Source organism: Psittacula echo, assembly GCF_963264785.1.
Source record: "Psittacula echo genome assembly, chromosome: 7".
Lineage (NCBI taxonomy): Eukaryota > Metazoa > Chordata > Aves > Psittaciformes > Psittacidae > Psittacula > Psittacula echo.
This window is the reverse complement of record NC_137740.1, coordinates 40,468,256-40,486,804: the sequence shown is the minus strand read 5'-3', so window position 1 is coordinate 40,486,804 and position 18,549 is coordinate 40,468,256. Positions and strand designations below refer to the sequence as shown.

Below are 18,549 nucleotides of genomic sequence, written 5' to 3'. Positions count from 1 at the left end.
TTACCGAAAAGCCATGTTTACTCTGGATGAGTGATTTCTCTGCTACCTCAAATAACCTAAAACCAACCTCTTCTCTATGATAAACTGATAAAACTCCCAAACCACTGTCTTATGCATCTGGCAACAAAGGAATTCAACTGGCCTTTTTTTAAATGACAACATAAGCAATGAGTACTAATACTGTGCATTAGTGCTGCATGCATCTGAGCTAAAATTTTAATTTTAAACTCTAACCTAATCATTCTGTCCATTGGAATTTCTAAAGTTGATTCAGTTCTTTAATTAGTTGTGTGTGCCAGAAAGACAAGTAACAACCACGCAAGCATGAAAGCAAACAAATCTGTAAGTTGTATAGGAATTAAGCCCTTTCCATCAAGACCCTCTTTTCTTCCTCCTCCTCTCACTCTACCCTTAATCTACACTTGCAGAGCTTTCTTCAAATAGTGTTTCTTCATATATAAAGACACCATGCTGCAAAGCTGCAAGGAATTTTGTGTGTATACACAGGTACATGCACATATTCTCTTCTTAGCAGGGCAAGACAGATAAATACAACAAGCAGTCGCAGTAAAGTATGAAAGACTGCCCTCAACTACTTCTATGTATGAATAAACGACATTGCAAGAAGAGGATATCCTGAGATGCTGAACACAAATTCTTCCCGTCTGTGAGTTCTTTTGCTGCTGTGGATGCGTATGTGTAATTTCATCTTCACAGTTAATTTCTTTTTTCAGAAATACTTTTGTACTTGGCAGACTGGGCTTTGAGAACAGCTTGAGACACACCTCAAGTTCCCGGTATGTTTTTGAGCTATAGCTCAACTGCATGGGACCCCTGCTCTGGAATGGCCATCAGCAATGAACTAACTACTAGCCCAGATCCAGAACTAAGACTCCATGTAGATAGTTTAACCTGTCACAGAGCCATACCTGCCACTGAAGTATCATACCCTTGTTGATGCACAATTGCCTGGCCCAGCTAAATGATACAAACCAAACAGTGAAGCAGTTCTCACTTTGACAGCGCCTGCTGGAGAGGAGAAATAAGTTATAACCTGACTGCCTTTTATTCATGTTTTAATGCTGCACTATCTTTTACACTAAGATGAGGAAAGCAGTGTTTCAGCATGGGCAGGGAAAGAATCACTGACACCTGCTGGATGTTTTTAATATAAATCTTTATTTGTGAAATACAGAAGTTCAGAAAACTTCTGAAAGGGTGAAGCACATATATCTGCCCTCAATAACCCACATTTTACTGCTGCTTTATTTTTGCCCCAGCTGAGTATTCCTTTATATCCAGGACGCACTAGGTTGGGTTTGTGCTCATTTCAACAAAGAGCAACTTTACTGGGAAAACAACATAAAGTACAGAGCCGTTTTGTCAGTAGAAAGAAAAAGCAGAAACCCAACATCTATAGTGACATGCGTTCAGGCAGTTGCTCGTACTAAAATGAAATGAACCAGAGAAATTCAGGATACATTTTGGCTTTAGATACAGGCAGGCTGTTGGAAAACACGCATATGACTAACAACAAAGGCTGGCCTCAAGTCAGTTAAATTGATGGCAATAGCACAGTTTGACAACAAACAACGTGCATTTTAGTAAGCATGGAATGTAAAAACAAAACAAAAGAAAAAAACAATGCCCAACCTTCCCCCCCTCAAAAAAGCCAAAACCAACCAAACAAGAAAAAAACCCCAAAACAAACAAAACTCAACAAAACCCCCAAACTTCCAAACCCCCAAACCCCACAGGTATCTCAATACATCACACATATGTACCGACGTCAATACATTGTCAAGTTTCTAGCAAGCATATGTCTGTGGGGGGAACAAAAAGAAAGACACTTAGTAAGGGGAAGAAAGCTAATATTATATCCAACCACAAGAGCTAAAATTAACCTGACTACATTTAGACAACCTTAGCATGGCTCTTTTATACCGCAGTTACGGCATGGCGGACAGAAGTGAGAAGACAGTAATAGCTTTGATAAAACCACAGCATTCAACTATGTCAATTAAAAATGTGAAACATTCTTAGCCATAATGTGTGTGATATAAATCATATCTGGTTCATACCTTAAGCTACTGCAGTTCCAACACTATAACTATGATACCAATTTTAACAACATACTCAAACTGTTTAACAGGACTCTGAAGAAGTTTGGGGCAATTTCCCCTCTTCAAAAAAAAACCCCTTCCTTCAAAAAACCCATCAGATCTATCTGCAGGTTTTGTTAGCTATGTGCAATTTAATTCTTTCCCTTCAGCAAGGCCAGATGCTGTGGTTTTCATTACATTCTGCATATTCTCAGTAATACATCTGCTGCATGTGAACAAAATACACAGCTAAAGCATAATAGCTAGAACAAGTAACCTACCACAAAACTGTAGCACACTACGCAACAATGGTTTAGGCTTCGGCAAATAACACCACCAGGAGATTTGTATTTCAGGTATATCACACCTATATAGTGCTGATAACAACATGTGCCACAGGGAGGGGAAAAGCCTTCCAGCTCTTCTGCAGCCTAACTTCACTGTGACAGCTGAGGGATCAGCTGAAGTCATGTGGTCAAACACTACATGAAAATGCTAAACACAACAGGGCTTTAAAAAAACCTGTACACTGAATTGTTGTTTAAGAATACCTACTAAGTAGCTGCTAAGTAAGATTCTACAGTAACATCAGTAACAAGCGTCTGATGTTCGTCTGAGAAGTAGAATCATAGAATAGTTACGGTTGGAAAGGACCTTAAGATCATCTAGTTCCAACCCCTCTGACATGGGCAGGGACACCTCACACTAAACCATGTCACCCAAGGTTCTGTCCAACCTGGCCTTTAACACTGCCAGGGATGGAGCATTCACAACTTCCTTGGGCACCCCATTCCAGTGCCTCACCACCCTTACAGTAAAGAACTTCCTCTTTATATCCAAACTTCCTCCTTATATCCAAAAAAAGTATGGTTATAACTACAAATGGCTTACCTCCTCATGACTGCAGCACAACCCACATAGTCCTCCAAGAATGCCGTTGATTATCTGTATGAAGCACAGAATAAACTCTATTCCTCCCAAGACAAGAAGGATGGAAAAGAGGGTGACATTCCACTGCACAATATTATGAGGTTCTTGACATTCAGACCACCTGTTATACTCAAACAAGTACCTGTACAAAGCAATTGAAGCATATTAACAGAGTGGGATGCTTACCATACCTAGAACAAATGATGTCTAGTCTGTAACTGCATTGAGGATACTCACTCTAAGTGGGAATAGAAAATGCAATGGTTTATTCCATGCATAGCTTGCTCTGTTTAAGAGTGTGTTGAACTATCAACCATACATTTTTGTTAAGTCTTAGCTTCTTAAAATATATAAAAAAAAAAAAAAAAAAAAAAGGCAAACTAAGCCATAACAGCAGAATCTTGTATTACTGATTAAAGAGAGACACAAGCTCAAGGAAGCTCAAAGAACAAAGCTATTTCTCAAAACAACCATAGAGCTTTTCAGGACTGGGCCTTTATTCTGAAGACAGCAATTACTGATCCAAATGGGTCACCTCCTCTCTTGTGCTGCTTTCTTTGGGCCCTCACATGCCTATGCTGGAAGAGCCAAACACAGAACAAATTCAGAGTATTCCAACTGTTAGTCCGCATTCATATCTTCAGAACATCAGCACTGATGAACCTTCAGCAAGGAGTTGACTCACTTCTTCTGTATTCAGTCATATGGGGGGAGAGGGGGCAAGGGGGGAGGGGGAAGGGAATGAGGGAGAAGGATGAATGTCCCCTCCTGGGAGAGATGCAATTGAAATGTAAAATTCAAGCTCTCTGCTGCAAAGTCGCTTTATGTGGTTTCTTAGTATTCAAACTTTCTCTAGACTGGCATTAGCCATAAACTGTTACTAGAAACAACCTCGAGGCTGCCAACCATACAGACACTGTAAAAAGCATGTCATGATCCAAACCAAATCTTCTTCCAGCCTATGGGACTTGTGGGGATTAATGGGGAATAGCATACAATTCAGCTTGGTTTGCTGGAGAACCCTAATTAGGGATAGTTAGGCGCTTCTGGCCCTCCCAGCCCTGTAGTGTACAAAGATTCTTATAAACCTTTTCTAGTTTCATTTACAAAGCTTCTATGCCATTGTCACTAATGAAGGTACTAGGCCAGTTTACAGCAACGCAGAGCAACTTCAGAAGCAAGCCTCACAAAACAGAATCTTTACACAAATGATGAGACAATTTTCGTAACAACCGCTATTAGTAGTTTGTAAATCCCTCTAAAGTCCTAAAACTTTATGTTAGTGATGTTCATGGATATGAACAGTGTACAGTACATAGAAATTATTACTTTTATATATATGCTCAGATTCCTTTTTGTAGGACAGAGAATTTATATTGCTTTGGTTTTAAACGTAAGCAGTGTGGGTAACTGACGCCATCTGTTTAAGAGCAAGTGAGCAAGTTCAAATTAGCAAGAAGCATAAACTTAGGAACAGATCTTGGTATATGGTTACTGGATATTGCTGAAAGGTACTGAAATACAGTCTATGTGTACATAGGGGAAGATTTAACGTCCTCGTGAACAGTCAACTTACCCTCCAGAGGATTCAGTGAAAGGATAGATCCAGTTTCTTTCTAAGTGAGTAAAACAGTATGGTCCATGAGACAAGCCCAGCGCTGAAATGATTATACAGTATCCAGAACCAATGATCCCAATAAAGGCAGCCAGAACTGAGGACAGCATCTGCACAGCAAACACAGACATGAATTTTGACACAGCCATCATCTTGCCTTTGAGATTATCTGGGACGGGAGTGTAAAGGCTCACTTACCGCACAGCTTTTCCCACAGTCCTCATGGCCAAAGCACCCACAGCAGTCATCATTGTGAAGCCCAATGAATACTGCAGCTGGAATAAGTACCTAGACGTGGAACAGACACACCACATTTCTATTTTGTTGCACAGACAGGACAGACGAAACACAGTCCTCACACTAACTTCATTTATATTGTTCTTGGCAGGGGGTTGAGGCAGTCTGTGTGTTATTCAGTTTCACTCCTATTTAACACAGCAGGCATCTTGCCTCTGATATCAGTAACACCAACACCAAGATAGGCGTACTTCTATTTCTGCTTTGTGTACAAAGTGCATAAAGAACCTGCTGTGGTACCACTGCAACTTAAAGTACTTCAACTTTAAAAGTTTTTGTTCACATTAAAGGCTGTATCTGCCAAATAAAATGTTTGGCAAAAAAATGTATTCACTTTCTGTCAAATGAGGACTATGAGAGAAGTCTCCCATAATAACTTGTTAAAAAGAAACAACTATTACCGACATATTAGTCACTGAAGAGTTGTCATCACTGCCTGTGTGACAAACCAGTATGACTAGAGTAGAAAGTCTAGGAATATTTTGCCCAATTCAGGCAAACATCTCATTACAGACACCTTGCTGCTTCCAGGTTTCAACAACCAGTTTCCAGTGACAGAAATGCAAAATAACAAAGCAAAAGCTACCTGTAAAAAATACAAATCATCCATACTCCAGAGCTTTTAGCATAAAAATCAAGGAGGAGAGTTGATTAAACAGAGTATCCAACCCACCAACATCAGGACTTAATAACAGTTTGCACTTAAAAAGTTTCCACACTCAGGAGTACGTTGGAAAACCATAAAGAAAGAGCAAAGTGTTATCTGCAAACTGCATAGATTTACTCAACAAGACAGTAAAATAAAAACTACCCAGCTGAACAGTCACATACTTGCCAGCCCTACCTCAAACCTATTGCTAAACCTCAATGCTGCATGTCCAGAAGAGATTGTACAAGTGTGTTCCAGGAGCAGTTAATTGATTTCACTTGTATTATTCTGTGTGTAAAGCCTAGTCTTTGCAAATCCCAGCCTAGGTTCCAATGGGTCTGTAACACAGCTGTAAGCACCTCTCACAAGCTGGAGTGAGTGCCTTTTGCAACAGTTTTGAACCTGCGATTCGCAGACATCTTCAGATCTGTAGCCTATTTCTAAGAGGACTTCTAAAAGCAAATTACAAACAAGGCCTGAAGTCAGGGAACTTAAATATGCTACAATGTGGTCCACAAAATTAGAAAAGATAGAAAATAATAGCTTCACATTAACAATGTCCTATAATGAATATACTCAATTCTTCATCCTTTCCTGTTACTGGAATGCAAAGCTTTGATAACTGCCACTTGATTCCTCTGAATAAACAGCTAAGGCAGAGAAATAACTGTCAACATCTCATATAATAGAAATTAAGGAACTATTAATTAAATGCTAGTTATCTAGGGGTATATCGTTGAACTCCTTTCAAATAAGTAAAATGTAAGATTTAACCCTTTATGCAAACCATGATGTGCTCAGAGGCTTGGTTCCAGTTTTGCATTTGTATTCTACAACCTAGACTCTGATTTTCTCAGCTTTAAAGTGACATAATGTTGCAGATAAGATAACCAATAACAACTAGTAATACCTATGGGGTAATATAGCTAATTTCTTTTGATACAACTTCAGAGATTCCTGTTGACAAGGTATTTGATCAATTTACTAATGTAAATGGTAAAGAAATAGTAATAATTGAGTAGCTCCAAAATAAACTTGAAAGAAGCTCATTACTTACCAAAAAGCCTCCACCTAGAATGCCATGAAGGCACTCCACGTATCTTCCGAGATGATGCTCTGAAGCGTATCTTGTTTCTCCATTGGGAAAATAAAGTAAAATGTTGGCCACAATGCTGAGCAAGGCCAGGATAAGCAACTTATAGCCAATACATCTAGCACACCTTTCAAAACACATGTCCTAAGCTTTACAAATCCTTCCTTCACTAGTCCAATCCAACTTATCTCATACCTGTTCACATCTAAAAGAAGGTCAGCTTTTATTTTCACCTTCTTAAATACTCACGGTTACCTAGCTATGTGGATGACGTTTACACCTCTTTGTAACTACCATTCCCAATTGCAGAGTGAGGGAACAGGGACAGCAGAATGCCACCACCCTTTTTAAATGCAATAATTGTTGACAAACCAGATGCAATCAAAGAAATATTGAATACTAGGTAATTTCACTCTAATATGATGCTTGGAATGATCATCAGTGAACATGATTAGACATGAGTAACAGGCTTCAACCACAACACAAGTTCTGCCAGGAACAGAAGGAAAAAGGTTTTGTTTTCTTTGTTAGAACCAGCTTTGACTTTTAGGTTTATAGACTGATTCAGAACAACCTGAAGCCAAGGAATGACTTGGCTGACTTCAACAGCATTGAGTCAGAGTTTTGGGTATAAACAGGATAAGGTCTACAGCAATGAGAAGTATGTAGAGCAACCTCTCACTTTGCTATCCTGTGGATGGAGTAAGAACAAACCTCACCAGGAGGCTGGCAAACAAATAAAACGGACAGGTAGGCTTCTAAGGAGTGTCGTTGTTCTTGCCATTATATGACAACCTGAATTTAGATTAACAGCCATTTGTTATAGCTAAACCAAGCAAACACTGGTGAAAAATACTGCTTAAAAAACAACATTATAAAATACATTTCTTGCACTGAAATTTCACTTACACAAACACAAGAAAACATCACAGGTTTCCAAACTGTGTTACATGTACCAGTAACATTAATTTGCATAGTAAATGCAGACACAAAGAAACCTGGAAAAAATAAGATCTAGCCTGCTCTCTTTTCCTTCATGCAAATTTTGCTAAAGTATCCTAAAGCTTTCTCCTTCAAGTATACACAGCTCAACACAGCGGCATGAGCTGCCCACTACTATAACATGACGGAAAATAGCTAAGAAGTGCACAGGCCAAGGCTGGTGCTGGGAGGTGCTGCTGCTGCCACCATGACAATACAATGTAATGCTCATTGCAAAAACATTAGATAGACAAACCGAGTTTGGGAATGTCCAGGATATTAAAAGAGTATACTTAGATATTTTCCAATTATTTAGGGAGAAAAAAACAACCCATTCAGTCCTGCTGATTGTTTGGGGGGGTGGCCTATTATTTTTTTAATAGGTAAATAACACTGCAAACAGAAGTCCAAACCAAATCCACAGTATTCTTGCAAGTGATGTGAGCAACACTTAACCTGAGAGAGAGAGAGAACATGCAAAAAGAAGACGAGGGGGGTGGGAGGAAGAGAGCAATCTTGTGCAGATGTGGTTTTGTGATGTAACTTCTCCGGGTATTGTAGCTGTTGACCTTGGAGACTTCCTACATTATGAGAAATATCCTCCAATTGTAGAAACACAGGCTTACCATTATTGTGCACTTCACCTCTGATGACTAAACAAGCATAAATATCACTCTGCAAGTTTCCTCTGCAGAAGGAGATGGCTGCTCAACTGAAAACTCCCTTTATTGTGTTATGCCAAGAAAACTAAACCATTCCTCCTGCAAAACACCACTCAACACCCTCCCCCCCATCCCAGCCACCACCCCATACAGATGGCCTCTGGAAAGTAGACCTGAAATATGTTCTAATTATAATCTGTATAACTGTTTTCTAAACACTTGATCTGAAACAGAATTTCACAAAATCAAAAGCTTTCTATATTTATTATTACCAAGCACATGGTGCATTGCATGGGCATTGCAGTCTGCAGTTGCTACCAAACCTCCTCTCACTCCCAACAATAAAATAGTTCAGAGCACTCTCCTGTATAAGCATATAGGTTACAAAAGTCTTGAGCAAGCTTGTTTACTTCTTATGTTTGTTTGCTTCATAAGTCCTAGTTTTACTGCTCAAAGTGAGCAGCAGTGGATTTCTGGAATGTATTTGGGCATGTCAAGTTTTAAATGATTAACTGACCTGCACACGAGCAGTAGCCAAACATGAGCTTCTCATCAACCCCAGGAACAGCAAGGCCCAAACTACACCTTGTGACATGCTCCAGCACCATGAGATGGCAGAGTTTACACTAGTGTGAACAAAACCAGAATTGGGTTTTGAGTCTTTTATACAAGAACCACAGTGTTTGCACTTAGAGAGGTAAGATAATAATCTACTCACAGGTGCTTCCTCACAGGAAACTCCACTATTTCTCTCTCACACAGGACTATTCCTGTAGCTCTGATGCCTGTCTTGAACAGAAAACACTTATTAGAAGGCAGTCCATCAACCAATGTTACTGGAGACAATAGAAGTCTAATTCTAGGCTAAAGCCTAACTTTAGACTGTAGGTCTAGTCTTCAGCTCTGGCCAAGAAGAAAGTACTGCATTATAGCTCAAGAAGGAGAAGACAATCAAAAGGGCAGCGAAGAAATCTTGACAGCACTCTAAGGTCCAGCAGGTAGGACAATTGTGAAAGACTTTCATACCCTTTCCTGGCAAAAGGGGGCTAGTTTATAAACAATTACAGCAAATGGCTTGTATCCCCAAATAAGCAATTCTGCAGGATAAAGTCTGTCAGCAAAATAGTGGGGCTGGACACTGACCTTTCATGCCAGGGAAGCAACTAAAATTAGATGCCTTGTCCAATTTACTGAGGTATCTAATACTAAGGCTAATTTCACACGGGGTTGAAGAATCCAGCAGCTCCTCCATAAAACAAAAATCCCCACCTCAATAGTCATCATTATTTGGTTCTTCTGTTTCAACAGGGGGACAGAAACCTTCTTCCACAAAATAAAGATGTCAGGAAGAGACTAGTGTTTCCTGATGCCAAACAGTGGGAAATCTCACAAGTAGAAGAGCTCTCTACATTCAAGCTCTGAAAAGCTGAGTGTTCTCTGGCTTTCCGTATCTGCTCCTCAAGCCAGCATGACAGGAGTAACAAAAATTACTTTCTCAAGCTCAGCTGCATATTGGAAACTCTTGCTATATTTTTGGACAAGTACTAAGTTTAACTGCTGTAAAGAGAAGCAATTTATCAAAGACTGCCAAAGTTACCACAACTTGCAAAGTTACTAAATACTTGCAGAGAGGGGGGGGGGAAAAACCCCAAATCCACAGAATTTTATCAAGAAATAGAAAACTATCAAGTATCGCATTTCTCCTACAAAAGCAAATTACTTCAATCACAACCACATCTAGCACCTCTGCCCTAAGCCAGCTTTCCAAAGTGATTCATCATAATCAACAGAAGAAACTGTGTTGCAGCAGCAAAGAAAAGTGCCATACAAAAAAGGAGATTTTGGACTTCACTGATGTTTCAATGTCCATGTTAATCCTGGAAACACCCATATTCCTCTACTAAACAGGAAATCAAGAAGGACAGGGGGAAGGATATTTGCAAAATAAATACGGAAGTGGTCAGACCAACCCAGACTCATTGCATCAGTCAGCATGCTGTCAAGAGCAAGGTCACACAGACAGGTCTCAGTTTCCCTGAGTGGACACTGGGCATGCTACTGTATAGAACTTGCTGCATGTGTATGCTGTATGACTCCTGTGCTCCAAGGATGCCACAGAGCCCTCTTTCCTTAGATCTCTGGCACATGGCCAGGACAGTCTGGCTGCTACTCCCTCCATGGAAATGAGTTTTATAACTCAGCTCTCCCAAATCCCCAGAGTTAATCTTGCTAATTTCCTATAAACTGAATCTTGCTTTCTTTTTCTTGTCTATTTTAGCACCTAAAGAGGTTCTCATTCCTTATAACCAGACAAAGGATAAAACATTTGCAACAAGTATTTCTGCCATCAGTGTTTTCTGAGCAAATATAAGCAATATCCTGATTTAAAGATGTCAGAAAGATGTAAAGAAAGATGTCACTCTACCGAAAAACACATGTTTCTTCCCAGTAGTTTCTTCTAATGCTCCAAATGGTCAACCCTTACTGCTTCACGCTGCCTTACAGCCATGCCTAGATGTGGATGGCTAAAAGACACAATAGTGATCAAGAGACACAGCTTAAACAGACACATGACAAACGCCTTCCAGTTACCTTGAAAACAATCTAAAGAAAGAAAAAACCAACCCCCCCCCCCCAAAAAAAAAACACAAAACCCCGAACCAACAAAAAACCAAAATATCAAAAAAACCCCACAAAAAACCAAAACAAAACACATCCAAAAAAAACCCAACCCAAACAAATAGCCTTGAAGCAAATAATTTTTGACATTATAAAAACTGGTCAGATGTGAATCAAGGGGCCTTTACTAATATAACTGCAATTTGGACACACTACGCTACAACTTCTACCACAGAGTTTTTCATTATAACTTTTCTTGCAAAGCTTCTGGCCCCACCCACCACTGCAAAAAGGTTAATGTCAGGGAAGTACCACTTGAGGAAGCACTGGCAGGGTGTGGTAACTGCATGACATGTGTAGATGAGACATGGCCTAGGAAATAATAGCACAAGCTGCACAGATGCATTTGGAAAGCCTGGGCAACACAATGCATGTGTATTGACACAGATTATGAATTCACACTTGTATTTCCTCAAAAGCTATTCTCACTTGTTCTTCTCTTACTGCTTAGTAAATTACTGCTCACAGAGGCAAATACTAGCTCAGACAACTGCTGGGAATATGATGAATACGCAGTCAGCTAAAGTAAGGGAAGCCTCTTTGCCAGCTATTCAGACAGGAACACCTATGACTTCCCTTTAATCAAATACAGAAACACCCATCCATGCTACCATCCATTTCTCGATGTCCAAGTGATGCATTGCTCAAGTTTTCCAGCCATTGTCCACAAAAACATTATGATGTAGCTATAATTGCCCTCAGGCATATCACCTCATGTGTGCATGCCAATCACCAAACTCTGCCTGGACAGTTATGAAAAGAAACTGCTCCCCTGAAGTCACAGCATCACAGTATCGCAGTATGTTAGAGATTGGAAGGGACCTCAAAAGATCATCTAGTCCAATTCCCCTGCCAGAGCAGGAACACCTAGATAAGGTTACACAGGAATGTGTCCAGGCGGGTTTTGAATGTCTCCAGAGAAGGAGACTCCACAACCCCCCTGGGCAGCCTGTTCCAGTGTTCCGTCACCCTCACTGAGAAGAAGTTTCTTCTCAAGTTTAAGTGGAACCTCTTGTGTTCCAGTTTGTACCCATTACCCCTTGTCCTATCATTGTTTGCCACTGAGAAGAGCCTGGCTCCATCCTCATGACACTCCCCCTTTATATATTTATATACACTAATAAGGTCACTCCTCAGTCTCCTCTTCTCCAAACTATAGAGACCCAGCTCCCTCAGCCTTTCCTCATAAAGGGAGATGCTCCACTCCCTTAATCATCTTAGTCCTTGATGTCTATGGTGTCCTGTCCACAGCCAGAAGAAAGTTTCCGGATTAACTTTATTAATTACATGACAGCTCCTCAGATGAACTAATGAGCTGCTTCTGAGGAGGAGAAACCACCTGCTGCCATGAGACATATAACTGCACATAAATGCAATCACTTCTTACACAGCTATAACGCACATGCAGATGCTCACTTGCTATCTCAGAAAGAAAACTGACCTGAACTGCAGAACAAGTCAGCTTGAAGTGAGTACTCACACTTTTATGCAACACCACACATTGACACATACAGAGAAGAAAACTTAGTAGTAGTAATGCTGACCTAAGGAGGAGTATGCAATGATGCAACAAAAGCAGTTCTGACACTTAACCAACCAGCTTGGAGATTCAAAAGCTTATAATCAGGGCAGAGGTACCACTAAGTGACTGTACAGAAATACCTCTCTCAAAAGAGGAACCCATAAACCTTACTTAAGAACAATTACTACTGATCCTAGACTTGCAATGCTACTGTAACATCACTCCACAATCAAATAAACCACTTCAAAAAACTGTTTTCTGGTGACATATAAAAAACATGGTGTAGCCTGCATTCATTACTTCTTACAACAATGTCGTTATGATAAAAAGTAGGACACAAAACAAATTCTATTTCTGCCGCAGCCTGTGGGTGAAGCCTTGCCCATGCAAAATGGCCAATAAAAGTCTGTTTCCCTTGGACTGCAATATTTACACACAGGTTTGAATTCCGTATTTCTAGCCTATCCCTAAAATTGTGACATTCTTGCAAAAGTTAAACAAGCATGAAGCATTATCATCGCTGTACTATAAGTACTCTGTTCTATACTGTATGTAATGGCTGTATGGAGTCAGAAATATGGATTAGCTTAGCACATATATCTCTGCATAGCACAGCATGAAGAACACACTGTCTTCAAGCTTGAAGTGAGCCCCTTTTGTGACCCCCCTTTCCTGCAGCAATAAGAATAAAACAGACATTCAGTAAGACATCCAATTCCATTTCAGAGAACATGTAACAAAGCAATCACAATTGCCTTTGGGTTTTGTGGTGCAAAAGTCAATCATTTGGCACTTTCGTGTTTCGTATATGGTGATCCTGTGACTAGTTCTCTACTTATCTCTAATCAAGCAAAAAAGATTACCTGTATCATACCATATGTATTAAATCTATAGACCCGAAAAAAGAAAACAATTTTATTGCCTATTTTATTTCATTGGCATATGCTTGATGCATTGTTCATGCAGTCTTGTCTCTGGAATTAGCCATTAGTAAGTTCATGTCAGTTAAATTAAAAATATTCTTGCTGATTGATCCTACAACTACTGCTTGGCTAGGAACAGTCTATGTACTGATTCCAAGGCAGTAAAGTGTGAAATTTAGTGTTTAAAATTAGTACGTCTTTCATGTTATCATGACTAATATAGCAGCATTCTTATTTGCTTATAAATACTTCAGCATCAGTACTAATGAATCACATAGATCACAATCAGAAGAGCAAATCAGACATGACCACAGACTCTTGAAAGGTGATTTCCTAAACTGCACTCCCACCCCTTCATCATTTAAATTGGACTCTGAAGTTCATTTGACAACACATACTCAGCACACTGAATATTGCTTAAAATGGCTGTCAAACATATAGCCAACTATTTTAAGGTCATGTTCCTTCACCATCAAGACCTCAAAAATGCTATACAAGTGTAACACACATTTTTAATAGCAGGAATGTTAATTAAAAAAAAATATCAAAACTACAGCTAAAGAATAGGTCTGACTGCAAAAGATTCCCTTTAATCTGAGCAACATTTGATGGAGAAAAGAAGAAAATCATATTTAACACTGATTATGTTTTAATGTTTTAGCCTTTTTTTTTTTTTTTTTTTTTTTTTTTAAGGAAACATACTGGAATAATACAACTGAGACTGTATTCTGTGTAAATATACAAAATACCTGTCTGCCATATAGTGCCCCTACTGCATGCAGTAGTTTGCTGCAGCTGCTGCTTTCACAAGGTCCTTCTAATTCACATCTGTGGTGCCATTCTAATGAATTGCAATTTGGTTTGGAGGGTGGGGAGAGGTTAAGTTCCTGAATTAGGAGTTTTATATTCCTTTGAACTATAATTACAGCTAAAAGTATCCATGCCACTAGCGCACCTAAACATGGAAGTTTATGCTGCAGAATTACACACATGTCCATTCCAGAATAGTATTCCATTGCACAGCCATCTCCTCAGGTGTCAGATCCTGCCCACAGGACTTTCTGTAAGTACTTGGAAGACAGAGAACCCCAAGATTTCCACCAGCTCCCCCTAGTGATAATCAGGCTATGACCAAACAAGCTCTGTTGTGCCCACTCATAAGCTACTGGCTCCAGACAACTCTGCCTCTCAAGTCTTCTACAACAGCTCAAGAAATGCCACCTTCAAGTTACAGACACCACTGGCCTTCTGCATAAAACAGCAATGTTCACCAACACCCACTGATGGCACAGGAGTCACGCACAATGCACGCTGCAGTAACAGGAACTGAACTAAGGCATCACACACACAGTCAAATCCTGAAGGTTTCAGTAGGACTGGATTAGATTCAGGTGACATTTTCTTGCAGAGGAAACTGCAGCCACATCAAGAATAGTGCTTGCCTGTCAGGCAGAACACCTTGCGGTTTTTTGTGTTACTCTCCATCAACTCCCAAGATTTTGATCAATTACACTCTATCCTAAATTCAAGACTCTACCTAACTGAAGACATATGGCTTAGTAATTGAGCACTACTCAGGGGCATACAAAAGGCTGACAGAAAATTCAGATATATCCTGTGGAACCATTACAATTATAAAGCCTTTACACAGTTCCTCGTATGCAGACTTTGTACGTGGGTTGCTGATTAATCCAGCCTATGATTAATCCGCAATGAATATAAAAAGACTATTACTCAGCAATGAATAAGTTTCCATGCCGTCTCATAGTAGATTTATTTCAGATTATGCACTAAGCAAGCAAATCACTCCTTTATTAACAGGCCTGAGAACAGCAGGCAAATACAGCAGAACAGCACCGCCCACCACTTCTCTACTACGTACCTATAATGCTGAGAACTGCTGTTTACATGGTCCTCACAGTCACTTCTGCTACTGTGGCAGTGCTACAACTGGGAACTCCACACCTAACCACTTACTTTTCAAGCATTAAATTGAGATCTTACCTCTTCTGGCATAGTTCAAAGCCAGACTGCAGCTAAGGCTTGTTGAAGATTAGAATCATAGAGTAGTTAGGGTTGGAAAGGACCTTAAGATCATCTCGTTCCAACCCCTCTGCCATGGGCATGGACACCTCGCATTAAACCGTGTCACCCAAGGCTCTGTCCAACCTGGCCTTGAACACTGCCAGGGATGGAGCATTCACAGCTTCCTTGGGCAACTCATTCCAGTGCCTCACCACCCTCACAGTAAACTCCAACATGTTTGGTAGCACCTTTAAAAAGATTAGGCAAAGTTCTGCAATGAGCTAGAGTGTATGTGATGCAACAAATCTCACAAAACATCTTCTGATACTTCATAGGAAAACTGCTGTCTTGCAAATAAGCTGCCTTTGTAGACATTATTTTAAATTCAATGTCAGAGGCCTGATTATTTTTCCTTGTAGATGTTTAATACAGACATCTTGATGCTAGGAAAGTCAAGGGTTTGTCAATAACAGGAAACAGAGGATGAAGAAGCAAAAATTTGTTTGCATGTCCTATATTGCCCTATTCTCGACCCTCTGTCCTTATGAAAACACATCTCTAGACTCCACAGGAAAGGCAAGTGCTCATGTATAACACAACAAGAAGAAAAAGGGTGTTCCTGGAGCCCTTAAGAGTACCACAAAGGGAAGGAAACAGGAAGGGGATTACTGTAGTGAATAAAACAGATGTACAAAAAGCAGACTAAGGTTAATCCAAGTCTTCACCACATCTGCTTTGGCTATGTTTTTTTTAAACTGTTTGCAAGCCTGTGTTAGCTCTCTTCCATCAGCAGGGACTACCAATACACATGCTAAACTAAAAAAGATGTGTGACATTTAAGGAAAGCACAAAACCAGTGACAGAAGTGGTTATAGACTACAGCTGGAAGTCTAAGGAACGAATACAGTTTTTCAGCCAGCTCTGGCTCATCATTCTCTCACCCCTCTCACACTCTCTATTTGCCACTAACAACATTCCACAGCAGTAACCAAACAGAATGAAAATATGCACAGATCATTAAAAAGGGCCTTCCTCCTCAAATTCCCCTCTGGGAGAGCACTATTCTTAGAGCTCTGGATGTGAAATCTGCTTTCACAGGTATTTTAAAACTTTTTTTGTAGTATTTGCCAATTACACTGATGAACACAAACAAAAACACTGTCCTTGTTTCAGCTGGGATAAAGTTAATTTTCTTCCTGGTAGCTGGTAGAGTGTTGTGTTTTGGATTTAGGATGAGAATGATGTTGATAACATCTATGTTTTAGTTGTTGCTGATCTCTCTCCTCTCTGCATTATGTTTACAAAGAGCAATAAGAAAAGTTATCACCATTGATTACACATGAGAGTTCTATACATACAGGTTACCGGGTACACAGTTGTCAGTGATGCAACCTTGCACTGCTAAAGGAGTCACTTTTCCCTAGTGAGGAGTCACAGTATTTTAGAAGTCAAGGAAGACATTTCTATCTCTCTTTGCCTTAAGGAAAAAAAGCTCAACTATGGCCACAGCACCCCAAATGTAACCTCACCAACAGTGTATCTGAATAGTTCTGCACAGACACAAGGCTGACCTGCTGAGGCTAGTGAAGGTGTGTTAACAATCTCACCTTCTGGACTTGGCCAAAACACACATCAGTCAGTCCTTTCCTGTAAACTCACATCCGCTGTGCAGAATGAGAACACAGGCAGTTGAGGCTGGAATTCCAACCATGTTCTCCTTGCACAAAGAAGTCTGTGAAAAAAAAAAAAAAAAAAAAAGTGTGTTCCTTTAGTCAGACAGAGCTTAACAAGAAGAGGAAATATCTATTAAAAAGAAAAAAAAAAAAATCTAAAAATTAACTAATCTGTCCTGTAAAATTTCAGTTTAGACTCTCTGATCACCTTCTCAAAGAGTCTCCACACATACTAGAATGTGTTATATTGGGAAATATTTTCTCTGTTGCAACATAAACCCTCAGCCATCTGGAACCAGTCCTGTGCTGAAGATCATGCAGGTGCACTTCATGGAAGACCAGGCATTGCCTAGAGAATTCACCACAGTGAAGTAAACTGTCACTTCTGGCAGCAAGTCATTTTCAGAACTAGATTTCTTACTGCTCTGAAATTCAGAAAATAATAAAGTTTAGCACACACAGAAATTCTGGCTCGGTTAAAAATAAACCACTGTATACCTACAAGACATAACTCACCCCATCTTGTGGACTGTCCTACTGGAACCAAAGGATATATTCATACAGACAAATGGAAAAAAAAAAATGATCCTAATTCATACTTGCTTTATTAAAGCAAAGGGCTGGATTAGTCGAGACTGCGCATACTAGTACAGAACTGGAAAAAAAAAAGTAAGTATGGAGAACAACTCCAAATTGGTAGTACAAACCATAATCTGAATCAAATGTGACACACCAAGTTTCAGATGGACGCTGTGAAATGACAGATGTTATCATATGAAAGACAAAGTACTGGATGGAACCGAAGTCCTCTTATAGCTACGTAATGCCTATATCAATAAGGCATTTCAACTTTATAACTAATATCTGGTTAAGTTCAAACACAATCCTGCCAATAAATTAAAGTAAACATGTATCTAAAGTATACAAAACCAGACTAACACAGCCTGGTACTTACACACATGGGAATTTTTACCTGTGCATAAGTAACAGCTGTGCTCACAGGGCTTTCTTCATTTTCCTTCAGTAAGTCTGGCATTGTACAAAACATGAAGATGACTCCTAGCTACAAGATCTTGCTAAGCACAGATCTTACTGAATTTGACCGAAATGCAAATGCTATCAGCCTACAATATTTAATTTCTGCCCTTCACACGCACTAATGAGACAAAATCATTAAACAGAAAGAACAGTGTTGGCTGGTAGAGAAGCGGAGTCATGTGGAGTGTGTTTGGAAAACTTTATTGCTGCTTCATTCACCTGTTCTGTGTTCACTTTCCACTTTCTGCTCCACACACATAGATGCAGTTCCTGCCACGCTGAACTCTCAGTTAGGGGCACAAATTTGGGGCCTGAACACGTGTCACAGAAAGCAGCAGAACTGCAGTCATCTTTAACTGA

The 18,549-nt window shown here is 39.8% G+C and overlaps 1 protein-coding gene across 1 annotated transcript; it reads right to left on the bottom strand.

Moving 5' to 3' along the window:
* Nucleotides 1-2,874: 2,874 nt before the first annotated feature.
* Nucleotides 2,875-6,827, bottom strand: TM4SF1 (transmembrane 4 L six family member 1; the record flags this gene model as incomplete). The annotated part of the gene is made up of 4 exons (XM_080623438.1): nucleotides 2,875-3,174; nucleotides 4,609-4,757; nucleotides 4,846-4,935; nucleotides 6,651-6,827. 4 exons carry the CDS (start codon nucleotides 6,825-6,827, stop codon nucleotides 2,979-2,981), a joined length of 612 nt encoding a protein of 203 aa, XP_080479564.1. The 3' UTR covers nucleotides 2,875-2,978.
* Between the last annotated feature and the right edge of the window lie 11,722 nt (nucleotides 6,828-18,549).